Below are 24,237 nucleotides of genomic sequence, written 5' to 3'. Positions count from 1 at the left end.
TCATTTTTGATACGTAGATAGTGCCAAGTTCAATTGCATACATAATCCAATACATTTTATACAAGAAGTACCCCACGCATACTACAGCATCCATCATCTGCGAACACTTTCACTTTTAAGGCTGGAAACAAAGCAGCAAAATACAAAACGTCCCCCACCTCTGAAGTTACAACACCTTGTAAAAGCCTGAAGGAATTAATGTTCTTCAGGCTGATGGTATAATTTACGTTACAGATTTTCTTCTGAAGCGTTTCCGCTGCAACACTGTCAGTACGCCCGCAAACAAAATAACCTTTTTATTTATACACCTTCCAAGGGTGATAAACCATCCCAGGTTTAAAAACCACAAGCCCTGCAAATTGCATCCTTAAATTAAACCGTATTGCAATTCATTTAATCTTTGCCGTTCTGGATTTCCTGGATCACTCATGGCCCAGTACAAGGAGAGAGAATTCCAAATCCATATGTTTAAGTGCAATCACAGCATGTTAAACAGGTTGTCCGTTTAAAAGCCTGGAGCACACCCCTTTTAGAAACATGTCACAGCTAAGAAAACATTCACCTCAACGTCTTTTCCCAAGTACACCACAGTAAAGAGAAATAAAGACACTAAAAGTATAATGACCAACTTGTTGGGGGGGGGGGGGGGGGTGTAAGTAAATTGTCAGCCAAGGGAAGAATAATTTTAGTAATATATCAAATATAAACTTTACACCTTTGTATTACACTTATTAAAGCCAGTAAAGCTTGGTTGAAGCTGCTAGCACTGAGCACTGACATTTAAGGTGAAGATTTAAAGAGATAGAGTTCATTCGAAACTTTGCATAGCTATTCATTGTCAACCAAATGTAGAGTCACTCCCCCACCAAAAGAGTTAACAGTTGGTACTTTCATAAAGTGCAGGCCTAATTTGAGTGTAAGCACTAGACAGCAAGGGCATTATACACATTATACTCTAGCATGCTAGAACTCTGGAGTAGCGTGTGCCAAACCTATGCATACATCTCTCCTGCCCTGCCTCACAGAGATGACAAGCATGTGATCCACGGGTAATTCCACACTACCAATGCAATCAAGGCTGTGACTGGTTATGACGAGCCATCACATGATGTCTCGGAGTCTTCTTAATTCCGGATTTCTTTCTTTGCTATTGTATCAAACTGTATCTTTCATTTCTCAATTTCTCCAGTATCTGGGGTCACAGAAAGGTGAGCTCCAATATCTCCTACAGTAAAAGCAGCTTCCCCCCCCAGCTGCACAGCAAGCTGAATTTGAAAATATGCACGCACGTTACTGAAACATACAGATTTCCTTTATCAAAATAAAAGATGCTCAAGGTTAGTTTGATGAGAGTAACAGAGGAGACACGTAGGTCCATTTTCTTAGATGGATTTCACATAAGTCAACCATTTAAGAATAGTTTTTCTTCCTTGGTAGGAGATTTTCAGGCGATCCCACAGTTTGCAAATACAAATCCATTAAGCCATTTTAGCAAACACAGCCACGGTCGAGCTGCCCCACGGCACCATAAGAAGCCGAGATGAAATACAGCAATAGATTTTTTTTTTTAATTTGAGGTATGTATGTTTAATAATAATGCATAGCCATGTCTTTGGTAGATACATGCAAATGCAAAATCCACTGCAAGGGTATGCTGACCAAATTGGATCCAAAGGAGAGTTTTGTGTGCAAGTAAATCGTTCTCGCTGACCTTTCTTGCATTACACCTACAGACCATTAACTGTAGTCCCTGTAATGTGCCGTGCGGCTAATTGTTTTATAATTATGTATAGAGGACTTGGAGAAAGGCATCTGCTTATTGACTCAAAGTAGAACATTGTATGCAAGTATTTGTTAAACCACTATAGATTAAGGGGTCTACTAAATAACATTAACATTAATATTCATATTAATAATAGAAGAGATTCATCCCACAGCTGCATACAAAATGTGGGAATTCCACACTAAGTTGAAATCAACGGATCCCAGTAACAGATGGGATTGGGGGGGCGGGGGGGTGGAGTACTTAAATAAATCTGTGGCAAACAGATCAAGTCTTGTTAGGCATAAACTAGGCTGCACAACCTTTTCATATATAAATCAGTGACAGATTCGTAACAAAACTGCAATAACTTCAAGCTGCCTTGTAAATCACCAGAGCCCGGCTCAAGGCTCAGTGACTAACTAGTACAGCATGTCTTTCGCAGAGCTTAAAACATGCCTTTTGGAAAGAAATCCCCATCTTGTGCGAGCCAGTACCACTTCTGTATTGTGTTATTAATTTAGAAATGGGCTGCCCCGCTTTTAAATACGCTCACAGATCTTTTTAAATGAAGACCACAAAAGATCTGGGATGAAAAGTCGTCTGTTTGCCAGTGCAGAGCGCGCGCGCGCTCTCTCTCGCTCTCGCTCTCGCTCTCTCTCTCTCTCTCTCTCTCTCTCTCAGAGGCAAAGTGGGTGGCTTGACACACTTTCACAACTCACACTAACTCCTTGTTTCCAAACGTCACAGGAAATAGAACTGTCTAGCCTCCTGGACAAAACTCAAATCAGTCGGCCAAAAGCCATCATAAAATATCTCAGTAGTGGAGCACAGAATCTTCCAACTCCAGCTCGAGACGGAGCTATGGGCAAAAGTAGGATGTCAACGTCTGCTAGACAAAGGCTCGGAAAGCCATTTCAAATCAAGCAACACAAAAACACATTCGCGACAGAACGTCTCCCTCTGCCACAGTATTTCACAATCGGATACGGTTTAATAAAAACAATCTGAATACAGCATTAGTCATTAGGTAACCTATGAGCTTGATTGAGATTTTATGTGCAGATGAATGCAGTGTTGCTTTGAAGGTCCCCCTTGTCTGGATGAAAGTCTAATTTGAAGAAGGTTACATTTCTAGGGACCACAATTCCCTGGCCTTGGGAGTTCCACTATGCCCCTGGATTAAAATACAAATCCAGTGCTACACTCAGTACCAGTTTCATGTGATAAAGCCATCACAAGTGGAGGGGGACAGATTTATAGACGGGAAGAAATGTATTCATTAAATGGAGAAAAAAAAAAAAAAAATTGGGAAGAGTAAAAGGCTGTCAACAGCACAGTGTCAGGCCGAAGAGGCTTTAACGAACACAAAACTGAAGCACAGGGAACGTGCGAGGCTCTGGAGGACAAAACATGTGTGGACCACACTGTGTCTCAGCCATCAAAACTAATTATTTCCACTGCTCACAAGACTGCAGGAAAGTGATTAGCCTTTATTTTAATTCGACTAGATTAGATTTGTTTTCCTTTTGTTTATATATAAAAAATGTATGGTAATCCCCTCATAAAAGATGACATTTGAATGTGACCACCATTTGAAACATTTGATTTTATGCATTGCACACATGGCCCTGAAGTTGTCAAAACAGCTAAAACCGGAGACTATGCCATCACCTCCGTGTACAAGTCGACAATTTTCAGTAAATTAAAGACTGGAAGCATAAATGTGGCCTTTCGTAGGATTAAGACTTTTTCCAGCAATGCAATTTATAACTGTCCATAAAACCACTTTAATAGGTCATTATGGGACGCTAAATCCAGTATATTAGTTTAGGTCATTAATTTTAGACAAATGGAAAAAGATCTGATTTCTCTGTATTCAGTGGAACATACTTGTTGCACGAGAATAAAGCAGCTGGTTGTTGCTCTTCTTCATAGTGTGCACAGAACATCCTTCATTTTCCAAAGTTTTTCACACTCGACAATCAACCCGCCTGGACCAAGTTTGGAAAGTGCAGGACAACATGTGTCAACAATTTGATTGCATTGGTGATACAACAGCTGAAAGACCCTTTGAGCTGAAATGTCAATATTATGTTGCCGTCTGTTTTCAGTGGAACACTTTCAACTAGAATTAGTTTATTGGAAACTACTACCAGTTCTTAATGCTAGCATTTTCTTCATTTAAAAAATTATATTTCTGGCTTCCTGTTACATATAGCCATAATGTGATTAAAGGAGCTGTTCAAGATTAGTCACTGTAACTGGATGTCTGCTGAATGAAGTGATGTTTCATGTGGTTTAGGAACCCTATACGAAGGAGATAATGAAGAAACGAATAGTCATTTTTTCATCATGTTTCAGACTCTTCCAGTAAAAACCTCCACAATTTCCAGGCAGTGTACAATTGCCTCCAAATGTCTTCATATGCTCAAACAGAAGCAAACCAGTCAGCAGCACTGATCATTGTGGGGGGAAGTCTCAGGCAAAAGGTTATAGATCTCCAAAAGCCTCAGATAAACGATAATAAATAAATGGTTAACATCTCAGTCCATCGTTACCCTCACAAAGAGCTTCAAGGCAAGTGGGCAAGTTACTGTTCTCAAGTATCAAAGTATCTCCAGTGGGCGCACGAGAGGTCTTTGATATATACTCTTTTTCTACATCTTGTTTTGGCAATGTCTGCTCTGCAAATGATACATTGCTCCGATAACAAATAAATAATTGACTCAAGGCAGTAAGAAACCTAAAGCGCCGATTGGCAAAAAATGACATCAGCATCTGGTGCTTTCTGGCATGATCGAGGGCAATGCATTACAGTGCAGACCATGTTGGTTTAAGTTTCTGAATAAAGTTCATTCAATATGGTCATGTGTAAGAATTCATGGTGGTCATGGTGAATTGCACAAATATCTTTTATAAATGATTTTTTTTTTCTGGTTGCAATTTAAATTACTTTGGTCAGGGGGTGTACAGGCCAAAGAAACTGCTCCACAGTGCATGTCCTTACAATTTGTGTCCAAAAGGCAGTTTCTAAATGTTCTCATTCCCCGACTGCTGTTCATGATAATGCGTCTATCGGAGATAAGGTGGTGACTGGAGACTGCAACCAGAACTGCAGCAGGAAATTAATAAAGCAACATTCTAATATAACAGTTTAGTACCCAAAACAGCCAAGTACATCACGTATTCAACACTACGTCTTTCCAGTTCTTATACTTAGATCCTCTGTGTTATTACCGTTACTAGTTCTGGTAGAGTTTAATGCAAATCTATGGTCTTGGCTGAAAATGTAATTCCATTAACCTAAAATCAATTCAACGATTTTACTTAAACGCTAGGACAGATTTCTTTGTTTCCCCACAAACACAAAAATAATTTGTTCATTTATCGGTATTGTAAATACAATAAAACTATTAGGCCTTTTGGTGTAGATTAAAATGACAAGTTTAATCAGTCTGAACCACTAAAATTCCTTAGTCACAAATTGAAAGGCGAGAAAGTGCAGTACAGTGTAGTGTTTGATAACAAACAGCCCCCCAGTCACAGACGACAATAAACCACAGCACAAAACAAAGCTTATCGGTGCCTTCATTCACAGGGGTCTCCTCTGACAAGTCTTATCTTTTCATGTGTGATATCTTCACCTTTGTCACTACATGCTTTAAACTCAAAAAGAGTATTTTATATACATTTCACTGATTAAGTTTCCTTTGCAAGCTGCTATGCCGGCTACACCTGAATCAGTGAGCCAAAGTGACCTTATCTGTTAATTAATCTCGATACAAACAAAGAGGCAGAGACACCAAGCAAATTTCACTACATGATGGAAAACTTATTTCCCATGATTCTACAGGTCTGTTGTAATAAAAGGTATGATTCAGGAGCAGTTGGTAAGTCGTGCTCAATGAGCCATAGAAAATAAACTGCAGACACTTGGATATTAAATATAAAAAAGGGAATGTAATAAGATCTCGATTTGTTTTCGTTCATTTTAAACATTTTACCTTCTGGTGAATTTGTCCCTTGGCAATGTTCAATCACCAAACAAGGTGATTTTCCCTGTAGATGCAGCTTCCAATACTAACTCATAATACATATATATGAATATTAAAGATTAAAAATGCCTGACCCCCAAATACCTGCGTGCAGCTTTTATTACTTAAACTGTAAAATACGTTCCAGTTCCCTTTATAAGTGGAAGTATATGAGGTAAGTAGCAGAACTGTTCTTGTCTGAGAGCAAGACCAAACCAAAACCCCATCAAACCTGCAGAAAGGAGAAGCTGGGATTATTTTATAGTTTCCTTTTAAACCATACACAGACAATGGGTTTCTGTTTTGTGGAAAAGGGCGCATACAAGCACGGAAAAGCTGAGAAGGTGGTTATTCCACCACAAAAGCAGAAGAATCAGCTTCAGGTCCAATTCAGAATGAGATTTTCAGATTACACTCAAATTGAATGTGACTCTGCCTTACAGGGTCAAATGCATGCAAATATATGGCTAAGCACATCAAAATATGAGCGGAGACCACAATGCTTTACACAAAGGGGGATGAACTGAGAATTGGATGGTGGTTAAATTGATTGGTTCCTGCTACCTGTTGCAGTTTACTTTACAATACTAAGACAGCTAGGACTGTTCCAGAAGCATTGGCAATCTTGCATCAATTATTGGGCACTCCTGCAACTCAAACACTATTATTTCACTGGCTCTCAGTCACCTTGGAGGATGTTGTATCAATATGCATGTACACAGGTGTATTTATACGAGCAACTGAGTCATTCATGACATGCAAATGTTTGTTTTGAATGCATAACATGCATATATTCTAGATAACATATAAACCACCAAAGACCAGACATGCAATCAGTGAAGTGTTTTTTATTCAATACAGAGATAACCAGAAGATACAGTGGTATTATTAATACAACAATTTTATTTATTTTTGTTAGTTTATTTGCTTTGGTACAATGTCTACCTAAGCCGTACGATACCCATTCATTCTGTCTGGTCCTTATTCTGGAAGAGCAACATAACATTTTCAAACACTGTATGTGAATACACAAGAGATAACTTTAAAAGGTCATAGAAACAATTATTAATTACAATATCAAGTCCCTCCTGTGGTTTAACATCCTCCTGTCTCTTTTGCAAAATGTTACATTCTGGAGCTCATTTTTGAATAGGTTTTAAATATGCAAATACATCGGTCTCCACCGTTTCACTGCAAAGCTGCATCACTGCCCTGATCGGCTATATGTCTGTGACCTAGACCTCCAGCACTGGCTTTGCAAGGGATATTGAAATAATAGCAAGTCTGATACATAAGTAATGGTATTCAATAATTCGTTTTTAAAGCAGTTAAAGTAAAATCCTAGTAAGCTATAAAAATATAGAAGGTTTCAGGTTGTAACAGTAATAATATTGTGTATAATTCTATACAATGCATCAAATTACATTCTATTTTTTGGAGAATTTCTGTATTAATAAACATCTGATGTACTACATATGAGGAGAACTTTGCTGAATGACAAATACACTGGTGTCAAGTTTTAACAGACATGCTTTCATATAGCAAACAACAAAGAACTAGCCTAACCCTTTATCAGAAACCACTGATCCCAATAATTAATTTAAATTCAAGTGTAATTTGAATGACTAATTAGGAGGACAATATCAGGACACACCAAACCAAGCTTCATCATCTGCAGATCTGTGCCTTTTGTTTTTTGTTTTTTTTGAGTCGAGAGCTCCATCAGACATTCCAGAATACAAAAGGATGCCAACCTATTACTAGAGGCATCAAAATGCCCTCCCACAGCTCATGCACAAAATAGGCACACGAGTTTATCAATATTAAATCTGCAGTATAATTTTAATTCAAAAATGTTAAATTACAGAGTCAAGAGCAGACATTTAAAATGATACCTGTGCATCTATACACGCACAACAAAGGTTTTTTCCCACAGTTTTTTTGGCACTTCTGTTTTCATACCACATTTGCCCAGCAGACAAGCGTTTCCTTTATGCTGGTTTGTCGGCAGCTGACCCATTAAATAAACATCCCTAACCTAGACAAATGACTAGAATCAAACTCCCTAGACAAAGACACTCAACACACAGATGTCACACAGAGGAGTCCCTTGACACTTTTATTGCAGACGCTGCTTTGTTACGCTGAATGTAGTTATAGGTGGCGTGCTAATTTCATGCTGTATAAAGTGGATGTTTCAACATCAAATCCTAATTTCTAATGTGTCTTTCTACCAAGGCTACATAATCAAACAGGCTGACATTTAGTGCTTGGTTTGTCTTTAGGTGTCATTGAACGCAGACAGTTTCATATCTCGTCAAGTAACCATGAAAAAAGCATCAAATAAAAACACAGCGTATTCCTTGCTTATAATGTTGATGACAAAGCCTGGCAATCTAGAATGTTCTAGTAACCAAGTGCAGTTTTTCTAAACCTTGGTGATAAGCAAATAACATGACCTACATTTTGCAATGGTATTTACAGAGTTTAAGACTGTAATCATTTGACTCGTGCCATTTAATTAAGATGCAAGTAAAAGCTAATACCCTGCTTGTTCCAAAAACATATCAAGCAAGATTTGGAAACTTCTAAAGACGTTCAAAACATGCTTCTCCTGTCCTGAACCTTAGAAAACACCACATGGCAACATTGAGGTAAATTAAGTGAATAAAATGAAATAAAATTAATCAAAACAAGAAGCCTAAGCAAGAACAAGAAGCTGAAATTCAGAGAACAATAAAACTCTTCTATAAAAGCCCATATGCACAAAGAACCCTTAATGATAAATTCATGTTCCAGTAAAGTGACTGGGCAATTTCAAGATGCAAACCTCACTCACAGATCACAGACTTCTGAAGTGAAGGGTGACCTTTTGACTGGTTGCAGGGTGTTGTGTTCCAGTTAGTGTATTCATGAGGAGGCCTACCTCACCCTTCCCATTTGCAAAACTTTAATCAGATTGACCTTATCACTCAGTTCCAAAGTTAAACCAAAAGTAGGTTCTGTAATGAGTAATTTAACAACAAATAAATATCACATTTGTTCACTGTTCACGCTTTGTGAATGTTCAGTTACTTTTTTGGAAATAACGATTGAAAACAACCAATATCCAAGACATTCAAAATGTAGATGGTTGCCCTGAAAACTATGAATTGACATTGCAAGAGACTGGTAGACTGACTTCCACAAGTCATGCATTCAGACATGTATTCAGTTTCCAGTGAGTGGTATTGTTTCATGCCATTTTGACCTTGAAACATATTGTGACCTTACGGACAGTGACAACATGAGAAAACTATAATTGAAAATCTGTGTGATGGGGAGAAAGTAGATGTTGAAATTATATAAGGAGCAAAAGATACCCAGTGAGAGAGTTACAGAAACCACCACCAAACAAGGAAGCAAGCATCCAACCTTTGGTCTTAACTTTAATCCTAGACAGACTCTTAAAGCTTTAAATTAGGCATATAAATAAATGGGTATTACACCACTGTTTTAAAGTCTGGAAGCTTGTAACCCTCTATTCAACATTGTAGGACAAAACCAAGACATACCACATGATGCACTTTTGTCTGTATGAGGCAATTGCTCTTATTGCAGGAGCCCACATATGCCAGACTATAAAAGCAGATATTTGGATGGAAAAACCTGGTTAACAAAAAAAAAAAAAAAAAAAAAACTCCATAATGCAACACATGTAGGTACTGAATATTATTCTGCAGATCTAATGACTTAAATTAACTCCACACAATAATGTTCAGTACTGTGCCACAATAAATTGTCCTTAGCTTAGTAATCATCTGATGTAAACCACTTTGTGCAGACAATTCCACAAGTAAAAGAAATGTAGTTTTGTTCCCAAGTGCTGTTGAGGTGGTATGAGGTAAGGAGACACCCGAAAAGAGTTAAGAATTTGACTGGTTTAATCTTTCATTCATGGGAACAATGTCTGAATACGTGTATCAGTGCTGCGAGATGACATTGACATAGCTTGTTCACAAGATAACATTCCTTCAAAAAGTGAAGCAGCCCGTTTTCAGCAAAAGTCACACAATATTGGAACCATAATACATCCAATCCAATTCATCCAAAAAAAAAAAAACTCAAATACTACAATCATACTTTCATCACTACATTCGTGGGAAACAACAATGTTTTTTACCAAAACAAAATGTAACGTAACATAAATAATTAACAGGCTATAATCTACAAAACACAAACTGATCAATTTTCAGTTAAGACCATGTGCTTCCTTTCTGGTGGCTGCCACATAACGATGAGGCAGCAAAGCAGAACCCTCTTTAAAAGGTGTACCGCCAGTGACAATGCCTACTGAAGGATATAAATTGCAGGCTTTGAGGCCGTGAAAATGTAGGTCACTGTGACCTTTCTGAGCGGCTTGCCAATGGAGACTCATCACAATCAGTAGGCAGTCTTCAAAGTGCCATCCAACTGTCAGTGCCATGTGCTGCATGTGTCAGTAGAGAAATAATTCTTTGACACATAACACCAATGCCTAATGGAGGTTGCAAATTTTCAGCAGAAACGAGTCTGAAAATGCCTTTTTTACAATGCAAACCGTCTTAATTCCACCAAAAGCAAAGTTTTCCCTCTTGTGCCTACTACTCTATTGCTGAAGAACACTACTGTGAGAAGTCTGAGCTCATAATTTTGATCCACACCAACCTGCTGCCGACTAGATCACTGAACATGCACATCAGAGTATTAAAAAAAATGACATTTTTCTTTTGTTGAAGATCCTATCTACCCTCAGTTCAAACTAACAAATTGTCTGGAGATAAAAAAACTCTCTAAAGGAACCTCATATCAAGTGGAAGTATACTGGGAGTTGTAATCAATTGCATCTGCTTTATTTGATAGCGGTTGCTAAGCTACTGGTGTGCTGTCCCAGGACAACAGGTCTGAAGTGCATCTTGTGGCAATCCAAATCTGTCTTCTGCCCACGCTCCACAATAGCTAAAATATTTCTTTCTGAGAGAAAAACAACAATACTGGATATATAAGCGATATAGGCTACTAGTTATATCTTATATCCCCCAAACATGCATTTATAATTATGATTACTATTAAACAGCACTGCTCATCAATGTTACAATTTTCATTTTCACTTTGTATAGGGAAGCGATATCTTTGTGCCATTTACAAAAATATAAAACTCTTACATTGCAAAAAATGTAATTTTCCATTACTCCATTTATAAATTGCAAAACCTGCAACCGTCTCCAAATGCGAAAACGTCCATCATTCACGGAAAATTAATTTTCGACTTCTAGGCTACAGTCAGGAAAATGTATGCAATATATTTAAAAAAAATACACAGAATTGGCACATTGGCAAAACTGAAAAAAATTCACTTTTCTGTAGTTTCTGTGGTAACAAAAGACGACAGCAGCATCAATAGTATACAGAACAATTCACTCCAGAAGACAAACAAGGTAGGCAATGTATACTACTGCAGTGTTAGAAGACCAAGAGTACATTGGACAAAATGTTTTTAGAAGATTTTACATACAATTATTTGAATTGCAAGGCATTACACATACCAACAGCTTCCCAGTAATCTATTATGTTAAGGACAGATTAAAGGCTGAATTTGTTTGCATAAAACATAAAATAGGCATAATTCAAATGTCAGCAATGATGACAACAGCATAGTAGACAATAATGCAATAGCCTTGTGTAGTCTTTAACCCCCTCAGCTAATCATAAGCATAGTATACAATTCAGCTTTCAAGCTAAACACACACTACATAACCCATCTAAAATTGCCAGTTAATACAATCTGTCAGCCTTAACCAGTATCACATTTCTCACTGTGCCCACCAGCCACTACTGTAAGTTATCTGAAAGGAGACTGTTAAAGACCTAATGCTAGAAGGATTTTTTTTTTTTTTTTTTTAAGAAATATGAAATCTAACACAATATAAACCCTAGCTTTCCCATTCACAAAGAGTGTCTGTGTTAATATATCTTACAATCCTTAAGGTATTTTTGTCTTTGTTGTTGACATCTGATACTGTCAAAGTGGAAAACGCAATGAACAAGTCAAAACAAAACCACTGCAGAAGTAGATTGGTAAATAAAACAACCTTTATCAGTTTAAAAAAGCACGCATGCTGTATGTTCTTGCAAGTACAAACAGGGCAGTGAAAATATGTAAAGCAAACAAGACTAATTTTGGAAGAGCTAACACTTAGTGGAGAGGTCCAAATAGGTCTAATCTGATGTGCAAACAAAACACGTAGCCTTCTTTTTATCCTCCTTAACCTAAATTCACACCAGCTCACGCTCCACATGACTCAGACTTTCCCTGCATCACAAACCCAGGGTACCAAGAGTCAGGAGCACTCCAGCTTTGTAGAAACTGTCGAGCTCTGATTCCTTCACACTGTGCGTTAACAACAGCCACTGTACTCAACCCACAGCCCTGACAGGTATCCGACCCCAGCCCCAGTGACTGAACCCTTGGCAACAACATGACGTCAAATGACTGCGACCGACAGGTGCATTCTTCTCCGGCTAGTAAAAACAACCTTCCCTCAACTTCCTTTGCCGAGTAGACATTAAGTTAATTACTCAAAACTTGATAAATCCCAAAGATGGTTGATTTCAGCCATGGCCACAACCTCTCAAACATCTTCTAGTAAGATCTAAATGTTTCATTAAATTTTGGCACATATATTTGTCACAATTTGTGTGGGTTATAACAATTACAAAGAATAGTCATCTTTAAAAGGAAATGTCTTAAGATATATCTAATTTAAATTGTTGTATAGTGTAATGATATGTGAATGTATTACCTATTGAAAATAACAATAGAGAAAATACTGACCACACCACTGCTAGTTATCTCACTAGGACTCTAGTTAAGTCAATAGTCTTTTAAGACCAATACTATATTAGAAACCCATGGGTTGGTTAATTGGTTTACTTGTAGGTTTATGTACCTTTCTATTTGGAATAAATTATGCAAAACTCACAACAACAAAAAAAAACAATTTTGCAAGGAACGGACCTGTCATCTTGTCAGGACCCCCTACCAGTCAATACCAAGGTAATTCATATGGATGAGATACATTGCACTGATTTCTCATTGTCATTTCTGTGAATGTCTAGCGCTTTCCTAGCTGCGGCTGAGAGTCACCATAATTTAAACGTATCTTACAGGATCCAGCCATACATCACTTCCTTGTGTGGTTTATTATCTATAAGGAGCAAAGCCAACACACATTAACCCTGTACTGACACACTTTGAGCTCAGCTTAGTCAAATGAAATGTGATTATCAGAATACACTATAGGTCTTTCATTTTAAAATTGGTGAAATGGAAAAGAAGGTGAATTATAAACCCAAAAGCATGGATGGATTTGTACACAGGTTCTTTTTTTTTTTCTTGAAAGATTGATGACAGCTGCATGAAGATTTGATTGGTAAGACACGCAAGCACATGTCACACACAGACACACCGAGGCAAACCAGACAGACCACTCAAGTCAGATGTCAATCAGCCACGAACAATGTCCTCTTTCGTATGCCTTCAAAAATGCCACAAACACATGAAGCTCTTTATTACAAGTTTTCAATGCCGGTGTAATCCGCCTTCCCCTGTGAAAAGTCTGAAAACAGCTGTCTTTCGCCTGAATGAATGCTAATCCTGGCAGGATCACAGAACTGTACCCCTGCAATGGTGCCTGTCCTAGGTTTTCACTCTCCCTTCATGCCTTCTGGGAAGCTGTCAATGTATCAATGAGATCTCTTGCATGGAGCAAAGACAAAAGAAAATATGTTACACAGCTATGCTATGTATGTACACTGCTATAGCAATTATCCACAGCAGAAAGTAAAGGTAGATGGTGGCGATTTTCCATGTAGGATAATTGTTGAAAGACCAACGCACTCCTGGGCCTCCTGTTCAAGTCTACGTGCTCAGCTTTCAACAATGACAGATGCACTGAAATGACTGCTTTGCTCAATCAAGGAAGACTCTATATACTAGGCTGGAATAAAAGAAATAATTGGAAATAGGCTTGGAGAGGGGTGTAAGAAAGATCGCACCATGCAATATTGAAACACACGTCCATGCAATGGCTCAAGTAAGAGCTAGCCTATACAGTCTGAGCAGAAGCATTGGATCCGTCCATATTAAGATGAAAACGTCCACCAAACGGGAACCTTTCACTTCGACACAAAAGAGTTGGTCCCACTTCTGATCGCATAGTGGATTACGTATTTCTACAAATGCAGAACCGCTGATGATTGCCTTTCAGTTGTGAGATTAGATCAGAAATGAATATGCATCATGTGTGGAGACGCACGTACCCACGTTATATCCGTAGACGATCGCATTGGCAAGGTTTTGGCTTCATCATTTCAATGAGATCCACCTCGCCAGCAGACCCAAAAAGCTCCTTATGATGGGGTTGCTGCCCTTACCGAGATGCACCGAGCTTGCATTGCTAATTGTAATGCATCACTCCTTTATTTACACAAAGCTAACAGCCGATCACATGCTATATCGCTGTTATTGTGGTTACAATCGTGGTCATAGCCTTATAAACACGCTATTCTTGTATTTCCAGCAGGCTGAATAACCATCACGTCAGTCAATGCTTTAGACAAGGCAATGATTCATTTAACCACTCGATCACTTCCAATAAATACTGGGAATGGGATGTATTGTGGCGTCCGTCTTTAAAGTATCAGGCTCTCGTTATAAATCCTGCCTGCAACATTGTCTCCTATTGCACGCAAGTTACATTTGCCCATATCCCTCAATCACAATGCATACAATGTAACGCTGCCTGTATCCTGGTGTGTTAATGGTTCCCGTTGCATCAATACAAATGTGTCCATCTATATTTGTTCCATGCATTAAAAAAATATATATATATACTGATTAAAAATATATATACGTTTTTAAACACCCGTCATCAAGATCTACAAGGCGAGCCTCCCCACCCCTCCCGCACACTCCCGCACACTCCCGCAGCCTGGCACCGGGCTGCTCGGGAACAATGTCCCCGGCGTGTGGCGCACTGGCGGCCGCACTCGCCCCTGCCCGTCGGGCTTACCGGATTTGAAAAACGCCGCTATGTCGGCCGCGTCCTTTGCCGTCTCCTCTGCTCCCTCTCCAGAGCTCATGGCTGGAAAAGCAGGATGCAGACGGAAATCCCCCCCCGAAAAAGCAGTCTGTGTGGACGGGTCAAGCACACGAGGAAAACAGATCCCCCTTCTCTGGGCCGCAGCGCGCAGACAACGACACCCGCACAAGCAACAGTCGCTCCGCGGCGCTAAGAGCAGCAGCGAGCCTCCATCTTGGATAACACACAGATCAGCAGCAGCGCCGGCCGGCGGGCGGCTCTCCCGAGTGGAGCCGAAAGGGAAGTCGGTGGAGGGAGGGGGAGGGGAAGGGGGGGGGTCTCCGGGAACCTCCGGAAACAGGAAAGCTATGGTGGCAGAAACAGGCAGGCGGTCGCGGCGGTGGAGGGCAGGTTTTCCGCGGCGCTGCGTGGATCTGCGCGGCTCGGCCAATGGGGTCGCTGGCATCCTGCACAACCGCGGGATGCGCAGCTGGCGGATTGGGCATACCCTTCCCTGTCCCCCAGTGAGCGCGGAGAGGCACGGCACACGCCTTTGTCACGACCACAAGGAGATTTTCTATATCGTCCCATTTTCCTTTGTGTCATTCGCGATGCGACTGTGGCCATATAACCGTCTGCTAATACAGGACATTTGTTTGTTTTGTGTCACTGGCTTCGGTTCTTAATAATAAAAACATATAATATTGTAGTTATACTCCAAATATATGTATTAATATAAGCAATAATAGGATTATGAAAATTATACTGATAACCAGGGCTGTCACAACAATGACTCTGGGTTAAATAAAATGCATTATCATCCATTGGAACTTGGGCTAGAAATTGACATTTTTATTAGAGGAGCCATTCAGAGCCATCCATCCATCACTAATTCATAATGTATAGTTTAGTAGATGCATGTAGCCTAGTATTTTTCTGCTGTTGAGAGGGGTAGGGGTGGGAGATGTTACTGGATTGGACTGGAGGCCATCCTAGCTTTAAATTTCCATGTTGGCACTATGTACTGTTGACAAGAGAGACATTTATTCATATTGCAGTTAATTTATTTTTGAGGATGAGTCTTTTGCCACTTAATTACTTCCTCATTGCACCAGCATTGAATGTGTATATTGTTTAAATCACTATTTCCAACCCCACATTCTTCCATCTGAACAGCAAAACAATCCCAGGACTATTTGAAGATGTTTTTTTCTGTATGTTTCATCCAAACTGACATAATGAATAAAAATATTTCAAGAAAAGGGGAAAATAAAGAGAGTATTGTTGTTTTTTTAATGGAATGACTGAACATAAATGTATAGTGACATACAAGAAGTCAATACAAAGGACATTATTTCTTAAAAATGTCACAGATAATGTTGTCTGCCATAAAACTAAATACATAAATAAAAAGGGGCTTCCTGGCAGCCACTCTCTTAACAGACGTTTCCAAAACCTTAAAAGGATAAAAAATGAAATAAACCTCATCCAACAATGATACACAGAACAGTACACTCAACACAGGGAGCACATCCAGAGCATACAATTGGAAAATAAGTAGAATCAGGAATAAGGAAGCGCTGTTTCTAAAAGGGAAGAAAGACTGGAATAATCTACCAAACTGTGCTGAAGATGCAGATTATTTATGCATCCGGAAGAAAACACGTGTTGAGGCTCTCAGATCTGCACCCGCAACTCGATGAGCCAAAGAGTTTCATCTTTTATTTTCCTCCACATGCTGTCTGTACCTGCAGGGAATGATAATTGCCCAGCTCAGGAGTTTTAAGATATGGCCAAACCTTTATATCTAGTATCACTGCATGATTTCCAAAACAATTACATATGTTTTTTGTGATACCCCCCCCCCCCCCCGCCAACACACACACATTTCTGCATCATGGTAAAATCAATTAAAAAAGACTTGGAACATATTTGCATCATTTCACAGTGCAGGTTTATTCTTTCTGTGGGTGTTCATTGATGTTTTGTGTGAATGTCATGGGATTAGAAAGCAGAATGCATATTATGGAGCTAATTTGTAATATGAAAGTAGCTACCTGAATGAGTAAAGAATCAATTTTTAAGAGCTTCATTCCTAATATCACTTCAGCTTTAGGACATTAATACAAATGAGCACGCAAATGCAATTGAAAAAAACATAAAAAATGATACAAATACTGAATACTGTCATTGCTAATGATCTCCGGTTTTCCAAAAGGATTGCTGATTTGTTTTGAACGTAGAGAATATTTGAGAATTTGTTTGTACAGTATGCATCGGTCAGCAGAAGATCTCGGATTACCGTGACCCAGATTTGCAGCTGCTCATTAAGTTAAAATTAAACAGATTACATTTGTATTGCTTCAACCACAACACAATGAGAAACTACTCTTATTTAACAGCCAGAAAATAATATTTGCAATGAATCAAATCTTTCACTATCAGACAAAGATTTCTGATTAATATTGAAATAAACAAAACAGTACAAATCTCCTCGAATACATTTAACAATCACTGGGTATGTTATTTTATATCCTGCTGCATTAGTCACTTGAAAAATTAAATGAAAACTGAACCCAACAGGTTAAGTATTTGAATTAATAACAGATAATACATAAATACAATTACCTATAACTTGTGAAATATAGAAGTTACCCTACAGTTTTAACCCACAAAAGACTAGCCACTAAACATGAATTCACGCCAGCTGTTGACAACTGACTTGTCAACCTCAATCCTTTTAAGTTCTACATCTCTATACATGAAAACATAGTAACCTATCAGTAACATTTCTTCCAATCAACTTTTCCTGATACATCTATACCTCAGTTACAGCTGACTAGCAGGGCTTTGGCCAGCATTGCATTTATCACTGCAAAGGAAGAAACACCCAACACAGAATGAGTATTGGTCCTGGTATGAATGTAATTTTGATTGAGTTGCTCAACAGTGCTTGCAAATGCTTATTAATCAGTGAAAATGTGCCAAATAATTTAAAAGACCAGCTTCTCTTCTGGTGTAGTTCTTGTGGCAACATCAAGTTACTACAGGTCCCGCATGAATTGGTTATCTGAGTTTCCAGTAGATGTTTCTTTTAGCTTTTGCTCAGGATATTGAATTTGCTTTACTGTTTACAGTGCATTTTGCTACTCCTTGCGCCTTCCAAACTTTAATGCCATTAATACACCCTGAGTGTTGAGTTGGCAAGTTTTAATTTGATCTTTGATGAATAAATACTTGGCTTGCTTTACAGGTGCCTGGCCCATATTTTCAGCTCTGCATGTGTTCTATGTATAGAAGAACAGATCTTCATATGAATGTATACATACATGCATGCATTTATAGACCGATTGTTGTAAAGGTAGTGGTTATGTATACATTTTACAATACAGTAATTATAATCATTCATATACAAATGTATGGTAGCATTAATTGATTATATATGGTTGAAACTGAGTTGCAGGGTGTTCTAATTGGGTGATTTAATGGAAAGTTGGATCATGCTAAAATTACAAAATACCACATTCCTGTGGTCATATTTTCATGTGAACTAATTGAATCTCATTGTTTCGTATTTGCAGACATGTTAATTGTTTTATTTCATGGGCCATTATTCAGAAGGAAAATGGTGAACGTTTGATTAAAATGACATCAGAGAGCAGCATTATGAATGCATGCATGTAATAGATATGCAGAGGACTTATTTAAAAATTGAAGATATTAAATATCAATTTAAGTGGATTTGACATATACTAAAGGTTCTCTTCTATATAACCACTAAAGACAGAAATGGCTGATTTATTCATTTGATTGAATACAGAAACACCTCAAGTGTTTTATATATTCATAAAAACACATTTGAATGTGTGACCCGTGCAACATTTCTTGTGGAGATTGGTGCACAATGCATTAGAGCATATTATTCAGACTGAATCAAGAAAGTGAGAATGGCTTTAATATATTACTAACAATCCCTGTTTCCTTGATTGTCTCAGAATTAAAACATATCTGATACAGTGTTTCTTTCTATGATGTTCTTACTTCACCTGTCAGTCCTTGGTATTGGTATAAATAAAATTGGTATAAACCTACAGATTTCACTTCAAAGCAGGTTAGACTGATCAATGTTTTTATTGAGTCTGTATGCAATAGCTGAGTGGTTCTCAAACCTGTCCTGGAGTACCACCTACCCTGCTGGTTGTTCTAACGGAACTCTCAATTACTTAATTGAACCCTTAATTGAAATCTTTTGATTACATTTGACTTTTTAAATTGTGTAACTGATAAAAAGTTGGTTCCTTAATCATTTCCTTATACAATTTTATACTTAACTTAAAACCCCTACTGGTAAACATAATTCAAAGGCTCTGATTTAGGAAATTATTAGTTCAATTAAGTGTTTAATTAAGTAATTGAGAGCTCGGTTGGAACAAAAACCAGCAAGGTAGGTGATCCTCCAGGTCAGGTTTGAGAACCCCTTCAATAACCTAATATGCATTAAAAAAAATAATAATAAAAAAAAAATCTACAATTGTTCTTGGCAAAGGTCATATATTTGAATTTGTTTTAAATTATTCCTTTAACTCTGTTCATGAACATAACGTTTGTATTCTATTAGAAGCCACATGTTACTGATATCCAGAAGGGTCATGTATAATACTTTTTTTAGCTGTTTCTATGACACTTTGTCTGTTTCTTCCTTATTTGGCTATGGTATGTCAAAGGAATTAATATTTAACATTTTCTTAATAAGTCTTGGAGACTATATTCAACATATGATCAGTTCAGTTGTAGAACTAAGGAATACTCCAATCAGTTCACAGACATTTTGACTGGAAGCAGTAATTAAAACGTTGTGTTTCTTGACTGTCCCATAAGACATGCACTACATTTCTTACATTTAACAAGACAGTGAATTTATACCACTTTCCAGATGTGTAAAGTTAGTAGTTAGGCAATCTTAAAAATGGAAGTGATTAGCAATGATACTGCGATTCTGTTTGTTGCAAAGGAATGGAAAACTCTTCTGGATGTCATGTAGGCAACATATGTAAGTGCTTTTTGGCTTATTTTTGCTTAAGAAGCATTTATTCACATGACATATATACTACACCTCTACTGGTATAAAACTACCTCTGTGACTCATTTATGACTCATATAATGGCATGTTTGGCCATTTGTGAAAATATGTATAAAAAATAAAACACAAATCAAATCAACAAGAGAAGAATTTAAAAAATGAATCTAAGACACCCATTTCAAATACAGATTATGAAAATTGAACTCCCATAGAGCTAGAATGAATTTGACCAGCTATTCTTGTACTGTTGTACACTACAAGTAACTGAACCAAGAAAACCGGACTTAAATGTAGCTTTAGTAAAACCAAGGCCATGTTTTACAGCTTTGTTGAATGTAAGAGAAGTAGCTAAACTGATACTTGGAAGACATCAAAATGTATGTCTACCTTGGTCTACAAATCCATGCAGATGGAACTATTATTGAAGAAATCAAAAGGAGAGTGGGATGGAGTGCATTTGGAAGAAACAGCATGTTTTATGGAAATCTACCCATTTGCCTGAAGAGAAAAGTGGTTGATCCATGCATAATTACCAATGCTCACTTACAGCTCTGGAACCTGGTCATTAAAGGCTACAAAAATTGCGGACGACATAAAGAAGCATGGAAAGATGTATCTATGGAATAACAAGAGACAGAAATATAAATTAATGTAATCGAGAACAAACCAAAATATGTGACATCACTGAAAGAGTGAAAATGTTAGAATGGCACACTGCAAAAAGAACAGATCAAAGATGGACAAAGGAAGATATTGAATTGCTCAAAAGAGATTAAAAAGGTTCCAGAAGACAATCACATAAAAAATGTAAAAGGAAATAGTAAACTTTGCAGGTGTGACATGGAAAAGAGAAGCAAGTGATTGAAACCAGTGGTGACATCGTGGTTAATAATAATGATTATGATATATATAAAAAAAATATATTCCCCATTTTAAAATGTTCACCTTTTGTTGCCTTATAGCGTGGAATTAAAATATATATTATAATTAATCTATATATCCTACACCCAAAATCTGAAAAAAGTGAAAACAATATTCTAGACATTTGTAGAAACTGTAATTTGTTGTTTGTAATTTCACAAAGTATGCACTGCATACTGCACCAGAGATACTCAATAATGTATTTTTAAATCCTGACGAACTGCTTTAGCACAAAACACTGCCATCTTCTGGAGAACCCTGTATTACCTAAACCACCCCCACCCCAACACACACACAATTGTTGTATTTCAATTAGGAGTTCAATAGGAGCAAGTATGTAATTTAAAATCAGGTTGGTCTTTTGGCAGCTGACCCAGCAACAATCTTGTATGTCTACTGTACAGTAGTTCCCAAAATCTCTCTCGACAGCCTATCAATTTTACAGCTTCCCTTCAGTAAGGCAGAGGGAATCTCTGAAGTGCTGCCCAGCGGAAACACTTAGTAATGTGATAACAGCATATCCATAGAGTTAGAGAGAATTTATTTGAATAAAATATTTACAGTACATTTGCCCCTTTCTTGCAGTGCTCTCTGATATGTCTTTCCAGTTCATCCCAGAGGTGTTCTGTAAGATTGAGGTCAGGACTCTGTACAGTGCTAATTCTCCTTGAGCCACTGTAGTGCATTTCAAACTCTGTCACATGGCACAGTTGAGCTGGTAAGTGTAAGGAACCTAACTGTAAAGTTCTGGCAGTACAGAGCTTCTAACACAGCTTCTAACACAGCTTTTAACTAATGTATTGTAATAGACTAGGATTTCACTTCTAAAAATATACTCCACATCTGGAATTACCAGAATTGTGAACCAGTTGCGTATAATAGGTTTATAATCTCAGACAAATCCCGCTGAAATGCATAACTGCTTAATTGCTACCAAAAACATATTTCCTATAGATGGTTTGCATTGTTTAAGCAGAACCTGCTGTGTACGTATTATTCAACACAAACCATGTTTAGTCCAGATGCAAAATCTATCAAAATCAGAATTCCACTGACATTCTCCTGACCTTAGATATTGTAACCAGTTTGGCAAAAGGGACATCTTGAGCATATAGGTGATGCCCTCCCCAAAAAACAAACAAACAAATAAACAAGAAAAGAAAACAAAATGCAATTAAGGATAAGACTTTGTATTAACATAACCACATTCTCTGAAATACGCACAGAATGTGTGCCTATGCAGATGTAATCATAACTGTTATAAGGAGAGATCAACTAATAATTTTAACTAATTGTATTTTGATTTGTTTTTAATTATTTCCCTAACTTAAACTATGACTCCTAATTGGTCATCATACCAAAATATTTCGAACCATAGGTTGGATTCACAAAATATTGCTTACTGTTTCCCAAAGGGATGGGGATTATACTGTTGGCCAAGAAATTAGCATCTGTTCAGAGATCTCTTTAAATCCAACTTTTAGAAGCAGTTAATTACTAAATATAGCAGATATGCAAGATATACAGGGACACTGTGTACCATAGATTCACCAGACCTTAACAGCGAAGGAAAATGAAGTAGATGCCGGAAGGAAGATCGGAAATACTTTGTTACCAAAAAGAACACCAGGGAGACTTGAATTAAAAACTATATGCAACAGCTTTTTTCAACTATAGGTGCCATATGTAAGGTTTATTCACACTATAACTTCACTTTATTCTTGCTAAATGTGGCCTGCCAGGTAATATGCATGACATCAATACTGTGGCATAATTATATCCCTACTCTCCCAACAACGATTAAGTACGGAGCTTTGGGTTTTATTGTTACAACCAAATGCTTTGGACTGTGGCATTGCGACTTACAGTAATATTACTTCAGAACAGATCAATATCTACCCCACAATCAGCAACCTTCCAATGATACAAGCCTTCTTCCATGACACAACAAAATACAACCCAGGGTAACTATAGCAAAGAAGTGTAAGGATACAGTGCACTTTGAATACAGAGCATGTAGAACTAAACATAACACACAAAGTGTACGTGAACTAGGCTTCTTTTGTAGGAAGACTGAAGCTTGCAAATGGTGATGAGTGTATAGGCTGCAGGGGGCAGATGGATTGTAGGGTATACAGGTGTGTCTGATTTGGTTTTCAGGAGGTGGTTGGAGATGGTGCTGTCCTGATCTGTCTTGGTAGCTCTCAAAAAGTGGTATAAGTTCTTAACTTTCGGTTACAATACTACATGTATTATTATTATTATTATTATTATTATTATTATTATTATTATTATTATTATTATTTCGTTTGTGTTGGATTTTGTGCTCAAACATTTTTTTTTTATTATTATTATTACATATTTCAGTTCTTCTAAAAATATTATTTTTTTGTGCCCAAACCTTGCACACATAGGTGCTGCACGCTTTAAAACCACTGTATATGTATTTGGTTTTATTGCAACAAGAATTATAATAGCCAAACTGTAATATGTAGCAAAACACAAAATACAACAGTACCTTACATTGAGCTGAAAGTGAAACTGGATCCCTCTAAGTTATGCATACTAAATCCTGTGCTTTATGGGCTTCAAGTATAAAGTATCCAAATCTTTGACCATTCACAGATCTGGATTCTTACATGTATTCATGCATGTGTGTAAGTATGTATGTATGCATCCATGCAAGCGTGAATATGTGGCTCTGTTTGAGCAGTGGCCTCATTATAAGATCTCTGTGCTTAGGGGAAGACCTTGTTTGGATCTGAAAACAGCAAGTTGGCGTCTCCAGGGAAACCATTGACAACAACCCCTGGGACAGTGTGAGGACAAAGCACAGCCGGCCGGCACACCGATGGCCCTGCACATCTCCACACAGGAGCATGGACAAGCAACACCGGCATGTGTTTCCGAGGTCCAAAAGCGCCAATCCTGCGTTCAGTGATTTGCCCCCAGATCAAACCCCAGAGCTGAATGGCCAGTCGGTGAAATCCAACTTCAGTACCAGACCCAATCAACACATCGCGCCAATGGAGAGCATAAAGGAAATGCAGGTTTGTGTATTGCGATCCTCTTGCGCATTTGAGCTGTCCGCGGGCGATTTTCTGCGGGCTTAATAATGCGGCCATGCGTCGTTGCCAGCTATTGTATTTTGTGCTGAAACTGGAAGTGCATCCAACCACACGGAAATGATTGAATTTCCTTAAAATGGTTGGTCACCTCGTTGCAGAAGGACGCTTGCCCAGACAGGGTGAGTTAATGCACGGAAAGCTCCTCTCATGCTGATGGATGTAACAGCAAGTTGTCAACCCAGCAAACACACAACTTTAAAAGTCTCAC

The 24,237-nt window shown here is 38.0% G+C and overlaps 2 protein-coding genes across 10 annotated transcripts in view; one reads left to right on the top strand and one right to left on the bottom strand.

The window, feature by feature from the left end:
• triob (trio Rho guanine nucleotide exchange factor b) overlaps window positions 1–15,198 on the bottom strand; it is a 148,360-nt gene extending 133,162 nt beyond the window's left edge. For 8 of the 9 annotated variants that reach the window (XM_066690422.1, XM_066690427.1, XM_066690426.1 and 5 more), the window contains exon 1: window positions 14,892–15,198. In XM_066690422.1, the coding sequence (XP_066546519.1) occupies window positions 14,892–14,961 (70 nt within the window). In that variant the 5' untranslated portion in view covers window positions 14,962–15,198. The remainder of the gene's footprint in view (window positions 1–14,891) is intronic. The other variant, XM_066690430.1, reaches the window with a different exon arrangement.
• An 8,549-nt stretch (window positions 15,199–23,747) lies between these two features.
• dnah5 (dynein, axonemal, heavy chain 5) overlaps window positions 23,748–24,237 on the top strand; it is a 72,371-nt gene continuing 71,881 nt past the window's right edge. Inside the window, exon 1 of the mRNA XM_066690728.1 lies at window positions 23,748–23,951. Within this exon, the coding sequence (XP_066546825.1) occupies window positions 23,781–23,951 (171 nt within the window). The 5' untranslated portion in view covers window positions 23,748–23,780. The remainder of the gene's footprint in view (window positions 23,952–24,237) is intronic.

This window comes from Amia ocellicauda, chromosome 18 (assembly GCF_036373705.1).
Source record: "Amia ocellicauda isolate fAmiCal2 chromosome 18, fAmiCal2.hap1, whole genome shotgun sequence".
Classification (NCBI taxonomy): domain Eukaryota; kingdom Metazoa; phylum Chordata; class Actinopteri; order Amiiformes; family Amiidae; genus Amia; species Amia ocellicauda.
The sequence above is the reverse complement of the archived record's forward strand: the minus strand, read 5'-3'. Positions and strand labels throughout refer to the sequence as shown.